The sequence below is a fragment of the Cetorhinus maximus genome, chromosome 10 (genome assembly GCF_964194155.1).
Source record: "Cetorhinus maximus chromosome 10, sCetMax3.hap1.1, whole genome shotgun sequence".
Lineage (NCBI taxonomy): Eukaryota > Metazoa > Chordata > Chondrichthyes > Lamniformes > Cetorhinidae > Cetorhinus > Cetorhinus maximus.
The window spans coordinates 106,349,091-106,368,453 of record NC_135888.1 but is presented as its reverse complement, the minus strand read 5'-3'; the positions used below and the strand labels follow the sequence as shown (position 1 = coordinate 106,368,453).

The window sequence follows — 19,363 nt, the reverse complement described above, 5'->3', positions numbered from 1 at the left end:
AAAAGGTGTCGCCCTTGTCAGCAGGTTTAATGTATTTTTTGTTTCTTTACTTGTCTAATTACTATCCTCTATGGCTAAGCAATATCAGCCCATTTGTCACTGATGCTGCCTGACCTGAGCATTTCCAGGTGGAAATTTGTCTCAGGCGGTGAGGTCAAACAGGTGATAACGGATTGGCTGCCTGCTATGCACCACCTGATATTTAATTACATTAACTGCAATGGAACTAAACAACAGGCGCTGCACATAACAGGCAGTCGATTTGATATCGCCCATTTTTGGCCGCACCGCCCAAGACAAATTTCTACCCCTTTCTGTTTCTTGTTCAGATTTCTGGCAGTATTTTGCTTTTATAAGCACATGAAGCATTTGTTATCAACAAAGCAATCGAAATAGGTGATGGTATTTGTAAAAGCAGAATGTGATTCTCACTGGCAATGACACCATAAGTGACATGTGGTAAGTTCAGTCCCTGACAACTTGGCCTCAGCGCTGAGAGGCCTCCTGGCGCCACATCATCAGAGTGCGCCGGCGGGCTCCACCCGCCTGTCCCTGTCAGCGGGAGCGATGGAGAGCGGCGGCGAGGAGCAGCAGCAGCAGCAGAGGAAGAAAATGACCTCGGAGCGGAGAAGAGCCGAGCTCCGGCGGAGGAAGCTGCTGCTGAACTCGGAGGAGCGGCTGAACCGAATCATGGGTTTCAGCAAGAGCGGGGCGGGTGAGTGGGAGTAGGGATTGCGGCCTGGTCCCCGCCTCAGCCGCCCCTTAGCAACCGGCTCCGCAGCAACAAGCAGCGCTCAGTCCCGGGGTGGGGGGTGGGGGAGGAGGACGATAAACACCGGGCAGCGAAAAACTCCCTCTGCCCGCTTCATCCCATCCCAGCAGCGGCACCGTCTGTCCCGGTCTGTCTCACTGCAAAACAAAGCAGCCGCTAAACATTGAAACCAATCCAGCAGCCGCCTGAATTCAAGGGACAGGGGCGGGGAGCGAGCACCGGGGTGGGGTGGGGGGGGGGGTGAGGATAATTGTGAAAATGTGTTTAAACCCTGGCACTCTCGCGTGAGAGGAGGGTGAGGGTGGGGGTGGCGATGTTTAATCAGCCTTTTGGTCCTCATTTTGAATGTTCAAAGGTTGATTGTTGTCGACTGTCCGTGTGCGGGCAAGATAACAGACATTGTTACTGTGCAAAACACGGGTTGGGGGGATCAGGAAAGCGTACATTCTTTGTTTTTTTAATCGGACATTCTGCAGACAGAAACCTGATTTGTGGGAGGGTGGAAGTTTAACAGGAGAGGGGGAGGGAGCATGGGGTGGGGCACTATTTATTTCTGCCTTCTCTGGGCGCAGGAAGAATTTGACGAAGGTCAAATTGTAAAAAAAATGGCAAAATTAAATAGTGCTTGAATGGTGACTTTGTTGCCTGACTGATAGTGTTAGTTCAGCACAGGTTGGAAGTGCATTCATTACAGTTAGTGATATTTAACTATCTCTTTGGAATGAGAGTGAATATAAACTTTTTAGAGATATGTGATGTATTGCAGTTGCTTTGTGCTGTGGCAATACACGTGACTGGGAACCTTTGCTATTTGAAATAAACATTTTTGATCTGATTTGGCTGATGTATCACTTTAGTATTTACAGACTAGGGTTTTTAATTTGTGCTAAATGCTGTAATGGAACTTTTTCATAGAGAAGGACGAGAACCCATTATTTCGGTCTGTATAATTTAAATTATCACCCTTCCAGATTGTTGAATATCCGACTATTCTGCCGGGTATGTATATACTTGTTACATGGAAATGTAATTCTTTTCTTTCAACGAGATGATGCACTAGTGAAAGGGCTTAAAATTAGGAACAGTTGACGAGGAATATGGTGGATAGCGCCTGGCAGCCCAGAAGGATGCAGGCAGAGTGACGGAGGAGGTTGACAGGCAGAAATGATAGCTGGGGTTCCATTAGCCTGGGTTTCCTTTGTCCTCCAAACTGTCAGATGATGCCCCAATCCAAGTCCCAGATCTTTCCAATGTTCTCAGATCTCCGGGAAATAGTGAATGCTTCCACATCCTGAGGTTCCTTCCGTGTTGTCTGCTTTTAGAACTGCCCACAATGCTGCCAGCTTTGCTGCATTCCTTCCCCAATGCTCTCTGAAACACTCTACACAGTACTGCCAGACCCTGTGTCCCTTTTTCCTGTGCATCTAGATCCCAAACTGCCCTAATTTTGATAAGTCAATGTCCCTGATAATACTACGTAGCATGACATCTTTGTTCTTATAAAACCCCTGACTCATTGTGACCAATGCAGTGAAATATCCTCATATTCGGCAAATGGCCTTGTATCTAGTGCTTGTTTCTTATAACACCTCCTGGTGTCTTGATTGTATTATTTCTGGGCAATGTCTGTTTGTTACATTAAACTATTTAAGATGAGCTTTGCATAGTAATATAAGGGAAAAGCTAAATTATTGGAAATCTACTAAGGAAAAGAGAATATTGGGAACACAGGTTATAAATCAGCACCTGTAAATATAGAGAAAAAGCAGGTTATGAAAATTGATCTGATTTAAATGTAACTGAAACATTACAATCTGTTTTTCCTTTGCTAACTGACTTGTATATTTCCACAGTTTTTGTACGCCTACTATTACACATCGCTGAGTCCTCCAAACACTGTGATGTTATTGCTCTTTGTGGAATTACGTAGATTGGTTCAGCGCGTTATGTAGTAATTTCTGTGTGGGTTTTATCCTGCTCATGAGCAACAGTCTTAATCCTGTATGCCCACCCCATTTGGATATTCGTTTATCCATCTTTCCTTTCACCACTTTTCTAATACTTTAAAAAAAAACTGGCATGATCTTTGTTCTAATCACTAACTCTGGATATGCCTTCTACATGTTCCCCAATCCTAGACCCCCTCGGCCTCTGTAACAGCCTTTTAAGAATTGCATCACCCAGCCAGTTCCCCACATGGGGAACATTGTTTCAAATTTTATTTTGGTTGCCCTGACTGGTTTGCAGCTTCCCAATACTTTTCAATTATCTGAGAGAATGTTTTGCATGTTTTTCTCCTATTGAAGCAAAACTTCAGAACATCAATTCTCAGATCCCCACTATTTATCACTGATGGATTCTATTGCAATCCAGTGAGACCTTTAACCCTGATCTGAAGGCTCTGGCTAAACCATTTTTATGTCATGATTTAGACCTAGATTTGTGATTACTGATTTGTACTTTAAAAAAACACACACATATACAAGATTAGAGTGGCAATGGCAGTGTAAAGCAATTGAGTATGCATCAGGAATATATAAACCACTTATACTTCTGTTTTATTGTTTATGTTGTGGGATAAGGGAGAGCAGATGATGTGTTGGTGAATCTGATAGATGTAGCAACCATCTTACATCTAGTTAGTTGTCAAGCCAAAGTAACACATGAGTGACCAACTGCAGGTGAATATTAATACAGCTTTTGCTAGCATTCACAATGTTCTTCACATCATAAATAACCTTCAGAAATAGTGTAGTTTTTGTAAGTTTTTTTTCCTAGCAGTAGGCAGTGCACTGAGTTAGCACATTACCCTCTTATCCAGGGGACATTTGTTAGAATCCATCCCAAACTGATGATAGGAAAATCTCTTTGGTACCTGGCAGGGACCTATGTAAAATGAATGCAGTCAAGAGTGCTCTTCAGGTTAGAGTTAAGGCACATTAATGGGATAGAGTACTAGGAGTTATACTCTGCATGTAAACGGTGTATATATTGATTTGGGATTGGGTATTGGTGGAGAATAAATCTACTTGAACTTCCAAGAACAATTATTGTAAAGAATTCAAAAATGCCCTGATGACTTTTAAAAACTCAATCCAGATGAATGTTTCCATAGATTTTGAATGTTGCAGAAAGGAAAGATAAATATAATTTCTCCTATTCTTCCTTCTATTTCAGAAGAGGAGAACCGGACAGACTCTCTTCCACCATATGAACTGGAGAAAACCGTGTCTCTGCAGAACTCAGGCCTTTCCAAAAGAACTCCAGGAATTCCAAATGAAACTGCTGATGGCTCAGTGACATCCATTCATTATACCAATGGAACAGAGCTTCAAGGGCCATATTCTGCAGACAGGAGGGACTCGCTTAATAAAATTAATGAGGCTGACAATGATTTGGGGCAAGGAAGCCGTAACCTAGGTAAACTAGATGTGCCGGTAGAGCTGACCCAGCGTGGTCCACGTCGTGGTATTGAGCAGTATATATCACGATTCGACGAAGCGATGAAACTTAGAAATCAACTGATGAGTGAGAAGTCTGGTCATGAGAATGGAGGTGGGGGTGAAGAGTTTGGCACATTCCGTGTTTTCCGATTAGTGGGGAGTGCTCTGCTAGCCTTACTGGTTAGAGTCTTTGTATGCAAATACCTGGTGAGTACTGCAGCTGGTTTCTAATCTAAAATGTTTGTACATTTTGAAAAGAGAGAATTTTGTGATGTATACTAGTATATTTTTGAAATGTACTCGCAGCTCTCCTGTGTTGTTGCTTAGTAAGTTAAAGATTGCGTTGGTGGGGGATGCTCATCTCCCATGGAAAAGTGGACCAAAGTTTGCAAGAGGGGTCTCGAGATGAAGTAAATATTTTGTAGTTGGTTCCTGGACAATAAAAGGTATTTTCTTTTTTCAATCATTTTATTCACCTCAATTTAGATAACCCCTCAGTCTCCTATTCCCTAGGGATGTTTATGCAACCTGTCCTCATAATTGAACCCTTTAACCTCACTATCATTCTGGTGAGAATTGTCAGGAAGATATAATAGTTTTCATAGTGTGATTGGAATTTATTGTAGAGTCTGTGGGCCTGTGTGTGTGTGTGACGTAATTGAATTACAGGCAGCTGGTCCGAAGGCTTTGATGTATCAGAAGATAAGCTAGGTTTAAAATGTTAAGTAAGTAAACATGGGTGAAGTTTTAGAATATGAGGCCTAAAGGGAACATTTGTATTTTAAATAAACAAGACCAGCTTGAAGTCAAAAGAGGGGGTGAAATGTTTCACCTAGTCAGAAGTTAAGAAACAGTGTGTTTATTTTTCTCAAAGATTACTGGTAAAATTGGTACTATGATAGATTTTTATTATTAGAGAAGTAAAGTCCAAAGACGCAGTGAAACAATGGAAATTTGCATTCAAAGGAGAAAATATGTATGAAGGAGAGAAGGCAGTGCGCAAGGGAAGGCATTCTAAGATCTAACAAGTGTAAAAAGCCTCCAGCCTCTAAGCCTCAAACTGCTGTCTGCAAGAACTGAAGTTAAGAAAACTCACTTTGAATTTGACTGTTCAGGGCATCGGTGTTACTTTGCCTGGGTCTTTTAAAATCTGTGTATTTTACTGTTGCCTTAATGGAGGTGTAACTGGGAGTTAGATTAATTAGAGGAGTTGGGAGTTATCATGGTAGTAATTTGTAAAGCTAAGTATGTGCTTAAAATCATTGTTTTTTTTTCTATTTAATAAAGGTTTAATTTAGTTTTGTAAGAAAGCTATAAGACTTGTTGGTCTTATTACTATTGAATTCAAGGCACGCATCTCGAAATATATACAAATTGCAAATCCGTTGTGGCAGTTGCTTCAAGTTTCCCTTTGGGATTTGAGCAGCTCGGCATTTACCACCCTCCTGCCATAACAAGACAGTACTGCACTCCCTCCAAGGCCAGTATATCCTTCATGAGGTACAATGCTGGGGTGGAATACAGACTTGCAGATTGAGTGTGACCACTGCTGAGTACAAATGAGACAAAGGCGGACATTCTAATGGTCTTTTTGATTGTACCTGTCCATTAGCTTTTAGTGGATTATGAATATGGACATCTACATGCCTGTGCTGCTTCACAGTTCTTAGAAAATTTCTGTCTTGAGTCAGGTATGTGTCCTCACACTTGCCCATTTTGTCCTCTTTTTTGCCAGAGTTTTGCCTATTCGTTTAATCTATCTATATCCCTTTGTAATTTCCTGCTTTCCATCTATACTGCTTGCTGTGCCTCCCTACTAAGTGCATTCAGCAGTCCTCAGTATGCAACCTTCACCTGAATTGTTGATAAATATAGTTGCAAGCTGAAGCTCCAGTACAGATTTTTCAGAAATTTTACTTGTCAAATCCCACTAATCAGAGTACATACTCTTTTATTCCCCATTACTGAGCTAATTTCCAACTCTTACTTAAGCACTATACTATATCATGTGCAACTCTTACTTAAGCACAGTCTTTTGGTAGAGCACTTTAAATTTGAACTTCCCTACAAACTTCAATAATTGCACAGCCCAATTACATTTTGCCATAGAGACAGTTAACAAAATTTATTTTTTGAGTACACTGCATTAAACCAGTAAGGGGAGCTGGTGTAGCTACCTAGAATAAATTACAAAATATGTTTCTATCGCGAAACTTGACAATATTTTATTTGTTACATATAATGTGTTGTGAGTCAGCCCTTGAATATCATACCAAATATTTTTTTAGGACTATTGCCTCAGGAGAACTTGGCTTTGCAAGAAGTTTTCAGTTTCAATAAGTTTTCATTTGAATGGGGCTGGCTTAGAAACAAAAAAACCCTTATGCTCTTTGAAAGGCCAGTTATACCAAAAAAATCTCCAGAAGGTATAAACACAGATGCTTGCTGGGAGTTGTAAGCTGCTAACTTGAATCCCTTCTGCCTGCTGAGATCAGTTTGAATGAACTCAGGTCAGGTTTTTTCATAGACATAGGTGGAAAATATTGTTATAGGCACTTCAAACAGAAAATGTTATTTTGAGAAATATTTAAATAGACCCTTTGTAGTACAGAACTTGAAAATTGCTGAAAAGAGGTATGTTGCTGAAACTTTTCGTCTTGCACTCACCAGGACAAACACAAGAACGCCAAATTTCAAATAATCTCAACAATTTATACTATAGGGGAAAAAGGTGCTGATTCATTGGCAAGCTGACTCTGGCTGAGGCATTGCCATGGGGAATGCCTCTTTCTGCTTCCGGGTAATTGAAAAAAAGCACAAGGCTTAAATATTTAATCATTTTCTGTATTATGTATTTTAATATAAGATTTTTAGCATAAAATATTTCTGTAAATAATTTAATCCAAGGTGACAGGCAAAATTATTTTTAACTATTTTTAGTACTTTGATTTACTTTTTGAAAATTGGGTACTGCTGACTGATTTTTATAGTTTTATTTTGGTAGTTTTCAGTTCTGCCTGCTCTTTGGGGTAAATTTCCTATTTGTTGAGTTGTGACTTGTTTCTGTCATTTTACAATGTAGAAAGAAACTCTTGAGGAATGTTAAAAGCAGAATCAGAACTCCAGCTTTATATCTGACATTATTTACCACACTTCAAAAAAAACAAAGGTTAAGTAACAGTCAACCTCTGCGTGAACTCATTCAGTATTTACTTAATAGAATGTAGACTTTGTCGCTTTAAAGGATATAGTTTCACCTTGGCAGCATAATAGTACATTATGCATTACATAACGTAGTGCTGGTTTCCTTATAAAACATAATGTACAAGCCACATATTCTCAACCATATGTCTTTTGTTGTGAATAAGCCCTAATTGGAACATATGAGCTATTTAGTCTCCCACCATTTCTAGAGAAGGCTGATGTTTCTCATTCACCCAACCAATTCTGGGAAGGAAGGTGTTTCTGGTGGCTGCCAAAAATATTTAATCAGTTTTGTAATGGTGACCGAGAACGAACTACTTCAATAACGTCCTACTTCCCAGTGTGTATTGTATGAAAAGGACAGCATGTCTTTGGAAAATTTAGACTGAAAGGCCAGCCCATAGTGCAGAAACAAACTCAGTTGAAAAGGCTAGATAAATCAAACAATCATTGTTGCAACACATCTGATTTTTCACCAATGTGGATTAAAGGAAAAACTTTAGGAGGTGAAGTTTACACACCCTATTTACCTAAGCCTTATCAAATGAGAAATATATGTGGAAAGAACTCAAGTTGACATAGTTGAGACATAACAAATAGATTGTGTTGTTACATACGGGGTTAGGAGAGAACATTTGTACCCTTTCCCTTCTTGTCTGTAATCAGTGTGGTTTTAGAAAGGAAGTGTGCATTTTCTAGCCCCTGGAGCATGTGGTTGATTTTACTAACAGCAGTAAACTTTTGTGGGTTTAAATAAAGATTATTTATTCACGCTTTCACCTTGAAAGTCTAAACAGAACCTCACTCATGCACACAGACACGATAAAGATCTAGTTCGAGAATAGTGTACTTTTACAAGTTGTAAACAAAAGAATAGTTAATAGTTCCCATGTTTGACTTGTAGGGAAAACGGTTGCTGCAGGCCTTTTCAATAACTATAGGTGTATATTAAGAATTATTGTAGATTCCCTTGACGAGGTGGGTGTTCAGCAGGTTAGTCACTTGTAGTTTCTTCTTACCAGAAGATCAAGTTTCTTTATAGGTGGACTTGGAATAGGAATCAGGCTGGGAGAACAATTTTTTTCATGTAACAGTCTCCAGGCTTAAAAGGTGTGGGTCTACTGCCTTTTCTGCTGCTGATCTGTAGCTAGTGTAGCTTGAGTTTCTCTCTGGGTCTTGAGATAAGTACAGTTGTTTATCTGAAAACAGTTTTGGTCACATGATCAACTTCTATTGTCTACCTAGAATGATCTGGAAGTCTGAAACCCTGGCTACACAATGAGGTGATGGATGAGTTCTTCACAATGACTCAGGATGAATTGGTTTTTTGCCCAGCTCTCATTGTTCAGGTTCAAGCTTGGAGACATGGAGTCTGGACTTGTGTTTTTGGAAAATCCACAAACAATAGCAAGCATAAATTCCACAGAAGGGTTCCATCTGAGTATGTTGATTCAGGCAGGACCTCACCACCCATAGACATTCAAGTAGGAACTTTCTGGAAACTTGAGGTAGTCTGTGTAGAAATTATAGAAGTCACCTGACCTTCTGCACTCATCTCGACAATCTTGTTAGTGTCCATTCTTTTAAAATAAAGTTTTCCAGAAGCGTATGCAGTTCATGTTTAAAGCTATGAATAGGACATCCCTTCAATTGACATGACGATATGTACAATGAGAACTCCAATTCATGATGCTAAAAGAGGAAGACAGAGGGAAACAATGGACTGATTCTATCATAGAAATAGTGGATGGAAGACTAGCTGTACAGGGGGGAGATGACAATAGTGACAGCCTTGGATTAAAGCTGATGAGATGCCATGTATGCCTTGTGTCTTGAGAAGGTGTATTTGTGTACCGATGTTTTGAATTATTTTTAAACTGATTTTGATTTTTGCAACTTCATTATCCTTGTAGGTCATTGCAACACAAATGCTTTTTTAAAAAAAAAATGGAATATTCAAAAGTAGAAATGTTTAGAATATTATTTATAGATCATTGTTATGAAAAGCCTTTACTCTCGGCTGGAGCACAGTTGAAATGTTTAGCTGCTAATCTCACCTACCCTTTTAAAACCCTGAAGCCAATTGAGTCCTGCAGTTAATTCTGTTAGAGAAAAATTTGTAGATACCAAGTATCTGTAAATGTCAGGCCGAATCAATCTATAAACTTCCCTCATGAGCAAAAATCAGTCTGTGACTGACCCGAGTGTGAAATGCTTGATTGGGTTTTTTGTCCTTTTGGTGCTTTTTGATCTGTGACCAATGCTGTGAAAACTTTTATGTGGATTGATTCTTTGCAAGTGTGTCTTAAAATCAAAAAATGCTAGTTAACACTTTGCATTATTCATACTCATAGCATCTGCTATTTATGTTCTTCCCACTGTCATAGAATGAATGTGGTGCAGTTACTCAGAATTCTCCAGGTCGAGTGATTTGAACCACTTGGGATAAAAATGGCAGGTAGACCTTATTATAAAAATGAATGTAAATTTCCTTTGCTTTTACATCAAGAAGGAAACACAAGGACATTGTGAATCTGTGGAGCATTCCCCCTAACCCCTCTGCATTGCAAAACTTCTTTGATCAGGACTTGCTTGCCCCTAAATTCCTTTAAGATATATAGAATGCAAATATCTCGCAACTGCAAGGTTGCCACCATTAGTCAGGTCACATAACAAATAATTTGAGAATTGAACCCGGCCAGTATCACCTTGTAATCTGAGAGTTGCTACAGCTACCACTAGAGGTAGTCCATACAGGAAGTATTGCTGTTCCTGTAGGACAAGGGATATGAAGAAAGCCAGAATTCTAATACATTTTTTTCCTCCCCCCTCTGATCCTCTCTGCATTCTTTAACAGTATAAACCTTTGATAGTTTACAGTGACTAGCATGTTCCACTTCACCTTTTATTTAATAAACTTATTTTTAAAAAAATTATTTATTTTGTTAGATCAAGCATTGGATGAAGAAATATAAATAGAAAATGCTGGAAATACTCAGCAGGTCAGGCAGTACCTTTGGTTAGAGAAACAGAGTTAACATTTCAGGTCAATGACCTTTTCAGTGTTGGGTTAAGGAAGTTACTTTGTGCCGCACTGGTGTGTGGAACAATATAGACCTCCTCTCTGCACCTCTTGGATTTATGAACTTTCAAGAAAAGATAGAAACACTTGTACACCTCTAAAGAGTCAACTGCATACATAGTTGGGAGTTGCCTTTGCAGCAGCCCAACACGATTAGAGCACCATGATATTTGCGGAACCACTAAATATTAGAACCTGAGAAGTCCATTTAGGGAATTTTACTGCATTACTGAATCCCTAATTCTAATCCCTAATACAATCCCTAATAGTAAAAAAAAAAGAATTCCAAAGTGAGCTGCTCTTTCTTTTACAGCTTGAGATTGGTGAAAATGGTTTTCAGTAGTACTCTGTGCACTTGCTGCTAACTGCATTGGGAAGCAGTCCCCTGCAATCAAAAAACGAGCAGGGGATGTTCTGATTAATATCAAGAATTTGGTTGCAAAGCATTTGTCATCTGCTCAATCTCTTAAGTAAAAGTAACTTTTATTTCTGATATATTTAAGTCTGTCTCCTCTGTCATGCGATAATTCTGTAAAGGACTGTTGTGGATAAGTGCATAATTAATGCATTATGTATAGGCAGTGAGAAGACAAATCTGGAATAATTGTGGAAGTTCTACAGGAGTTGTTCAGTTACCATAAGTCATGCGTATATATTTTGCATTGAACAGCTCAAAACAAATTCTGATTTTTAAAAATAATTTATGGTGCAAATTTTTCCCTATTTAATGTAATTAAAACAAAAAGCATTAATGTGATTTTTTTTCTCTCAAAATATTTTACAGGCCATTTTTGCCCCATTTCTGACTCTTCAACTTGCATATATGGGCTTGTCAAAGTACTTTCCGAAGGTAATGTTTAAATCTTGAGCTGTTGTACAATTAATTATATTGTATAATTCAGAATTCACCTCTACAATGTATGAAAATTATATTTAGACCACAGAACCCATTTCTTTCAGTAGGCAGTGAATAATTTACATTATTTAAATTCTTTCTAGTTATATTCTTGGAAGATGCAAATAAGCATAAGCAAGACATCTTAGAGAATAACCCTAAAATTTTGATTGGATTTCAAATTGGACTGAAAGTTTCAACTTGTTACAAAAAAGACAACTTGGAGCAGGAGTGGATCAGATGCAACTTGTGCCTCTGAATCAGTTTCACAACCAGTTAGTTATCTAGATCCTTTTTAAGTTGTACTAATAATACTACCCTATTAATCAAGGAATACTTAGGTTTTTATTTTACAGTTCTTGAAAAATGATCTCAAATAGTCTTTGTGTGTCTTTAACAAATTTTAACCAAACTTGATCAAAAAAATTGTCATAAAAGAGCATCTCTTTCAAAATCAAGTGTGCTGACATTAATTTCAGTGTTATAAGCATACATTTGCCATGTCAGTTGGTGAAAAGATCAACTTTTTATTAGAAAACACTGCTGAAGCTTGATTTTTCTAGTTACAACAGCCAAAAATAGCAGCCGCATTTCAGATTGGGTGGAAGAAAAGAAAAGTAAAATGACATTAAAAGAAGTGACTGGGGAAATTACCAATAATCCTCTTCTCCAATTCAGAATGCCAGCAAGCAATTTTGATTATTTGACTCTAGTTTTTGCCCTGACTCTATGGGCAGAATTTTCCATTTGTCCCGACCGACTCGGCGGCGGGCGGGCGATTGCCGCTGGAGAAACGGGCTGTGCTGCCATTTTCCGCAGGTGGGCCAATTAAGGCCCGCTCAGTGGGTAAGCAATTCCCGTGGAGAACGGGAAAATAGTCGGGGGGGCGGGCGGCCTCAGACTGCCGGTTCCAATGGGGAGCCGGCAGCCTGTATAAAGAGTGGCCAGGCAGCCTGCTTGAGGCAGTGCACCATGGCCACTCGGGGAGAGAGGGACGGAGGATCGATTGGACAGCAGCATGAGCAGGAGGAGGGGGGCAGGCTGCAGGAGAGGCCAGCAGGGGGCCAATGTGCCCCCCTGATTTTCCGATGCATGCCTTGCTGTCCTCCTGCAAGAGGTGTCTATCTGTCGGCATGTGCTGTATCTGGAGGATGGGAGGAGGAGGGTCCCCCATGTCACCAGATAGGCGTGGCAGGAGGTGAGTGATGCTGTAAGCGCCCATGATGATGTGCGGCGCACTGGCACCCAGTGCAGAAAAAGATTCAATGATTTGCTGCGCTCTGGATGGGTGAGTACCGTGTCGGTCTTGGCCATTTGACCCAGAAGGTAGCCTTAGCCTTTGAACCCCCCCCCACCATATCTTGCTGTCGTTACTGTATAGGGCATCTGGGTGGGTAAATGGGTACTGACCATGCTTACATCAGCCTTAGTGGTTGAGGTGAAGAAGGGTTCTCCCCGCGGCATATGTTGGTGTTTGTGGCATTTGAGTAGTCTGGGTGCAACCTGCAGGGGAGGCTGCTAGACACGTACTCAGAACCCCAACACGTCATATTGATGGTAATGAGATGGTGCAAGGGGTGCCTCAAGGTGTTTTGGCCAAGTGGCATCTGCTGGCATCCGTGCCGCACCTAGTTGTGCCTCCTTGCCATGGGCGCTAAGACCCGTGTGCTATTCAAAGTGATGGACCCCGAATGTGTGCAAGGTGGCCATTGGGGGAGGGGGGTTGGGACCAGCTGTACTATCTTCTGGGGGCAGATCACCAGTAGTGTGGACAGGAGCTGCTGGAGGCCTCAGATGGGCCACTGTGGTTGGGGTGCGGCGTGCGCGTGCAGAGTACATGAGCGAACAGCCCAATAAATCCTCTTCTCTGTTTTGCAGGCAAAAAGTCACCACAATGCCCGGAAGCGCCTCACAACCTTTGAAGAACAGGCCATGGAGCTAGGCAGGAGGCAGGAGGCCAGGGCGGCTGGGGGTGGCGAGGCTGGGGTCCAGCGGCCAGGTATTTGAGGTCCACAGTACTATCCACTCTGTCTGCCCACCATCCAAACCACTGATGGTTGCTGCAATCGTTATTGCTGAAACACTGCTCATTCACAGACTGAGACATTCTGACGTGTGGGCCATACAGAAGGGACTCTCGTCCCCTTGAGGATTCTCGTCTCCACCACCTTCCAAAGTCACCGTATCCCATTTGTGACCACTAACACCATGGTCTAACATGCCATTGGATCGCTGCTGCACAACCAAAGAGTTATTGCATCTTAGGGGGTTTGGGACCTCCACCACCCTTTCAGCCAGTGCGCCCCACATCACTTAGTCCAAAAGGTCCTCAGCACCTCAGCTGTGAACCTCATGGCACTCAACTTAGATAAATGCCACCACGTTACTCATCCCTGCACCAAGGGGAAATGTTGCCTTCTGCACACCCGGTCTATGCCCCTCCTAACGGAATGAAGGCCAATAATGTGACCTTTCGATCTCCTGTGACCCATGGCAAATGTCACAACTGTTTGCGCTGTTTCCTCAGCACCGCAACTATCCAGGCCAGAATGCATCCAGGTCAGGTACCTCTGCACTCTCCCCACTCCTATGGTATATAACATGCCATATGGCATTCCTGAGGCCATTTGACCAGCCTGTCTGCATGTGCATTTAATGGTTGGGGCGCCTCTTGACTCTTCCCCACCTCACCAATGTTCGTCTCCTTAGCGTCTTGAAGGGTGAGCGACTTATGAGGCTGGGGGGGGGAAGGGATGAAAGGTTGAACTGAATGTACGCTAACTGATGCAGTGTCCTTGTTGTTAATTTCATCATCACCACCAGAGCGACCCGCACCTCGACACCGCAGCCCCCCCTTTGCACCTGAGGGCTAACATGTGCAACTTGCGGCACATAATTTCAGCCAGCCAGGCACCAGCGCAGACACACACACCTTGGTGGGGACTTTACCGTCGGCTAGTGTCCCGGGTCATAGGGAGAGGGCATATCACAATTGCTGGAGGAGATGGTAAGGGCAGAGAGTGCCGATGGCGCCAGCAGCCGGAGGGCTGCAGGGGACGAGGCACATGCTGAGTCCGGCACTGATGACGTGCCCCTGGAGTTATCCCCAATACAGCAGCTGCAGGACAGGCGGCAGGAAGTGCATTTGCATCTGGCAGGGTTGCATGAGGGAATGCTTCAGTTGCTCTCTGCGATGGAGGAGTCCAGACAGAGTGCACGTGAAGGTTTGACCCTCAGGGCAGAGCTTTAGGCTTCCTCCAATGAGAGATTGGCAACTCTATCATAGAGAGGGGCTTCAATCGAATGGAACATTTTATGATTGGGATATGATCTGACCTGCAAGCCCTCACAGCGGTACTGGCCACGGGTGGTCATTCCCAATGTGGGAGATGTTGTGGACACCAAGCGTCGGCACTTGGTGCCCATGCATCTGCGGTGAGCAGGGAGGTTGAAAGGGACCTCATGTTGGTGCAGCAGCTGCCTGTTGTCACTGCGAGCTCCTCTCATGATGCTCCAGGTGAGGGCAGCAGCTCCTTTGCCCCTCTGTCAGTCAACGTTTCATCCGTTGAGGCTGCGACAACTGGGGAGGTGCCAGTTCAGGAACTGGCCACTCCCTCCCAGGCGGAGCCATCACAGGCTCCACGGGCCAGAGAACGTCCGCCAAGATCATCAAGACCAATAGGACAGCAGAGTCAGCAGGCTGTCTCACAGGCCACTCCGAGCGATGGGGCGGCACCTAGATGTAGTACCCGGAAACGTAAGCAAAAGGCACTATAGGCACTGCACAGGTGTGTCACTGATGATTTTGTGTTGCCCTTAGAATAGGGACCCAAATTTTTCTTATTACAATGGAGTGTTGTCTGCTTTTCTTTTGGACAGAATAAAGTCCACCTTTGTAACCATGGCTGAGTGTCTTTTGTTTGTGGTGCATTTTTCTTTTTCACATTTATCATGAGTGTTTGAGTGGACATTGATGTTTTTGTACTAAGCCCTTATTTGCAGCTGAACAGGTGGGAGATGTGGCACCTAAGTGCCACGTGTGGAAGTGCCAGGCAATGCTGTTCCTGCTGATCCATGTGTGTGGAGCTAGCTGAAGGTTCTTTGGATTAAATTGTCCCGGGTGTCCCTGCCTCCTTGGTGTAAATGCGGGTCATCATTCTGCCCCTCATCATCGCCCTGTGATTCCTCATCGTCTGAGGCACTGCTGGATTCATCATGTGCAGCCTCATCCAGGGCGTCAAGGTCTTCATTGTCAACTGCATCCCCCCTTTCCAGCGCATGATTGTGCAGGGCGCAGCAGACTACCACTATCCGAGGGATGCGATCTGGGGTGTACTGAAGTACACCCCCTGAGTGGTCCACGCAACGGAAGCGCATCTTGAGAAGACCAATGTCTCTCTCCACCACAGCCCTTGTGGTGCCCTGGTTCCTAATTGTAGCGCTGCTCAGCTTCTGTTCTTGGACGGCGTAGTGGCGTCATGAGCCACCTTCACAGGTGATAGCCCTTGTCACCCAGCAGCCAACCACCCAGCCGAGCCGGAGCACTGAAGAGCCCCGGCACCTGGGAGTGTCTGAGGATGTAGCTGTTGTGGGAGCTGCCTGGGTATCTTGCACAGACTTGTAAAATCTGCATCCTGTGATCACACACTATCTGCACGTTCATGGAGTGGAAGCACTTCCCGTTGATGAAGGCACCGGGCTCACCTGCTGGCGCCTTGATGGCCACATGTGTACAGTCTATAGCACCCTGGACGTGGGGGAAGCCAGCAATGGCCGCGAAGCCTCTGGCTCGCTGTGCCTGACTTGCCTGGTCGCAGCGGAAGTGGATGAAGGTGGATACCCATCTGAACAGAGTGTCTGTAACCTGCTTGACGCAAGTGTGGACAGATGATTGGGAGACACTGCAAAGATCACCCACCGAGCCTTGGAAGGAGCCAGAGGCATAGAAGTGGAGGGCAACTGTGAGCTTCAGAGCCGATGGCATGGAGTGTCCACCCACACAGTTAAGGGAGATCTCCGGGCCAATCATCTGACAGATATAGTTGACTGTCTCCCTTGAGAGTCGGAGCCTCCTTCGGCACTGCCCCTCAGTCATATTGAGGTAGCTGCTTCACCGCCTGTATACCCTGGCAGCAGGATAGTGGCATCTTCTGTGGCCCCTTGCACCTTGGACAGCCTCTTGGCCCTGCGCCCTTTGTGCCTGTGCCTGGCCTCCCAAAGGTGGCTCCCCTGGAGGCTGATTGTCCACTCCTGGCCTCCTCCTTATTCTATCCCTCCCTTCCTCCTCAGGGGAGCTGCCTGCAGTGGAGATGTCAGAACCCGTACCCCCAGGCTAAATGGAGGCCTCCGGAAAGCTGCAGGCCCGAGAAAGATTACTGTCTGCAGGCTGGTTTCAAAGTACACAAGAAGCTCTTGGAAATTGATGAGAACTGCTAACCATCACACGGGCAACTTTTAAACACTTACAGCAATTAAAACTTCGTGTAAAACATGAACAACCCCTCTGAGTCCACAATACCCGACATTACATGAGTTTTCTTAAAAAAATCTACCTGTTGGGCCCTTGCTCCAACCCGAAGTGCGCATGGGTCCCTCAAAATCCAGGACAATTGGTAAGTTAAGGGCCCTAACGAGGCCTTCAATTAATGGCGGATGAGCACCCCGCTGCTGAGCGCGCCCGCTGACCGAAATATCGCGATGCCATGTGCTGACGTCGGCACGCTCGCGCGACGTCAGCGCGCGACATTTTAAGCGCTGACGTGCGGGCTCTGCCACCCACACGTCAGCCGGAAAATTCTGGCCTATCTGTCTGTTACTTACTGACCTCTCAAAATATAGAAATCATTTTTAAAACAATATTTTCCATTTCTATCTGTTCAGAACATTCCCACAAGTGGACTTCACTGCATAATTTGGTCAGTCCTTGCAGACAACATGTAATATTGATTGAAACAATCTACATGATGATTGATGCTACCATTTATTCTGATTTTGATAAATGTATCAGTCGTAGGGCCAAAAAGTCATTTCTCACCTTGCCACCCCAAACTTAGGTGACTACAATAATGTATGACATATTTCATTTGGAGGAAAAAGTATTGATAACTATAAATCTGCTCCATCATAGAGTGAAAAGAAGGTAAAGACGACCGTATTGACTGCTGCCCTGCTTCTGTCAGGAATCCCTGCTGAGGTCATCAATCGTTCCATGGATACGTATGGGAAAATGGGAGATGTGTTTGCAGATCTCTGTGTCTATTTTTTCACCTTTATCTTTTCTCATGAAGTAATTGTTTTTATTGGTGTTGATTTGCCTTGATGTCATTGGTTTGGGAAGGGGAAAGAAACAACAATAGTCAAGCTTTGTTTCATCTAACTTTGCAATTTTCACGGTCTGTGCCATTCTTCAGTCTTAATGGGCACTGGATCTTTCAGGCTGTCGCAGGCTCTCAAGTTCTTTTCTGAATCAACCTGTCCAGAAATAATTGAAAGAAAAATAATGTTAACAGACAAAAATTTCAATTCTTCACATTGGTGTTCCTTAACCAAGAACATCAAGAAATATTTTCCTTTAATTTAGTATGCAGAGTTTGACATCAAATGACACATTAGTAGTCTTAGAAAGCTGTGTCAAAATGTGGAAAAAGTCGCACGTTTGTATCTGTATATATATATGCATATATATCTCTGTATGCTTATAAGCCATCTATAGTACAAGAAGTGATGTTACTCAAATTACAGACGTGCAACAAAAAAAATTTAGCTTTTTATTTTTAAAAGTTGGCATTACTATTAGCTGAATGCTATTATAGCCTACTTGTCTGACATCTGTCTGTACTGGTTTGATGCCATGCTTTACCTGCAAGAATCCACTGTCCAGGGTATTTATTATTTTTCTTTAACTGTGATATACTGTGATTAAGTTATTTGACCCATGTTTTGTATTTATATTAGGTTATCTTATTTGTAGACACTTGTTGGATACTATGCGTTTCCTGTAAGTTGTTGGAGAGCAGAGTGAACATTTTCATTGTGCAACTTAAAATTAATTAAAAGTTAAATGCATAACACTTTATATTTTTATTCTAAACATTTGTGCAAATCTATCCAAAAAATGTCACTGTTATAAAAAGTTATTTGACAACTGAAAGATCACTCTCTGATTTCATCCTCATCCAACTATGCAGTGTTGGAAGTTAATAAACTTTTCATTTATGCAATCCATACTTCCCTCCTTAAGAAAAGGAGCAGGATGAACTAGTGACGTGGATGCAAATTAGACACCATTGAATTTGTCCCCTAAAATGTGTGTGCTTGTTTAGTAAGGCAAGGTCATTTTCTTCTGTTTTAGTGGCTGCAAAACATGCCACCTAATGTTTATAAGCTCAAATTTGGAGATCTGAAGTAAAATCCCATGTTAGATAAATCAGATTTCCACTGACTGTTGTTTTTTCAAAATGGTGTATTCTGTTGATATATAGTACCAGAAGACACTTTTTGGAAGTTATTTGATTGTGAGGTATCACATTAAACCCAGTCTTATCCTCACTTGATTTTCATACGCATACGCGCGCACACACACATTTCCAGCAGTGGTCACTGGATAATTCAGGAACTGTTTCCATAATGAGGTGGGGGATGGGGGGAGGGGGGAAACAAGGGAAAAGACAAGAGAATGTACATATTAGGTAGCCAAAAAATGGTAATACACATTTGCTGATGCAACATAATTTCTCAATAAAATGTGTGAACAATTTGAAGGGTAGAACTTTGGTAGATCCACTTTTGCCAAAGCTAAGGGGTGGAGGTGGTGGGCAGTGGTAAACAGTCCCAACTGTCATTTCGCAAGGGAACTTCTTGTGAACCAGAGAGAATCTGCTATATTGTCTGAAGCATTTTTCAGTACTAGTGGCACCTGAGAGAGGACCTGACAAAAGAGATTTCTGCCTCCTTGGAGAACTTTTGAA

General features: G+C 42.7%; 1 protein-coding gene across 2 annotated transcripts; it reads left to right on the top strand.

Moving 5' to 3' along the window:
* The first annotated feature begins 257 nt into the window (after positions 1–257).
* camlg (calcium modulating ligand) lies at positions 258–18,471 on the top strand. Of its 2 annotated transcripts, none has more exons than XM_078550941.1 (4): positions 258–715; positions 3,953–4,422; positions 11,286–11,351; positions 17,524–18,471. In XM_078550941.1, exons 1-4 carry the CDS (start codon positions 568–570, stop codon positions 17,713–17,715), a joined length of 876 nt encoding a protein of 291 aa, XP_078407067.1. In that variant the 5' UTR covers positions 258–567; the 3' UTR covers positions 17,716–18,471. The 2 variants fall into 2 exon arrangements, with proteins under 2 accessions (XP_078407067.1, XP_078407066.1); XM_078550940.1 differs by having other exon boundaries at positions 461–715; positions 3,950–4,422.
* The last annotated feature ends 892 nt before the right edge of the window (positions 18,472–19,363 follow it).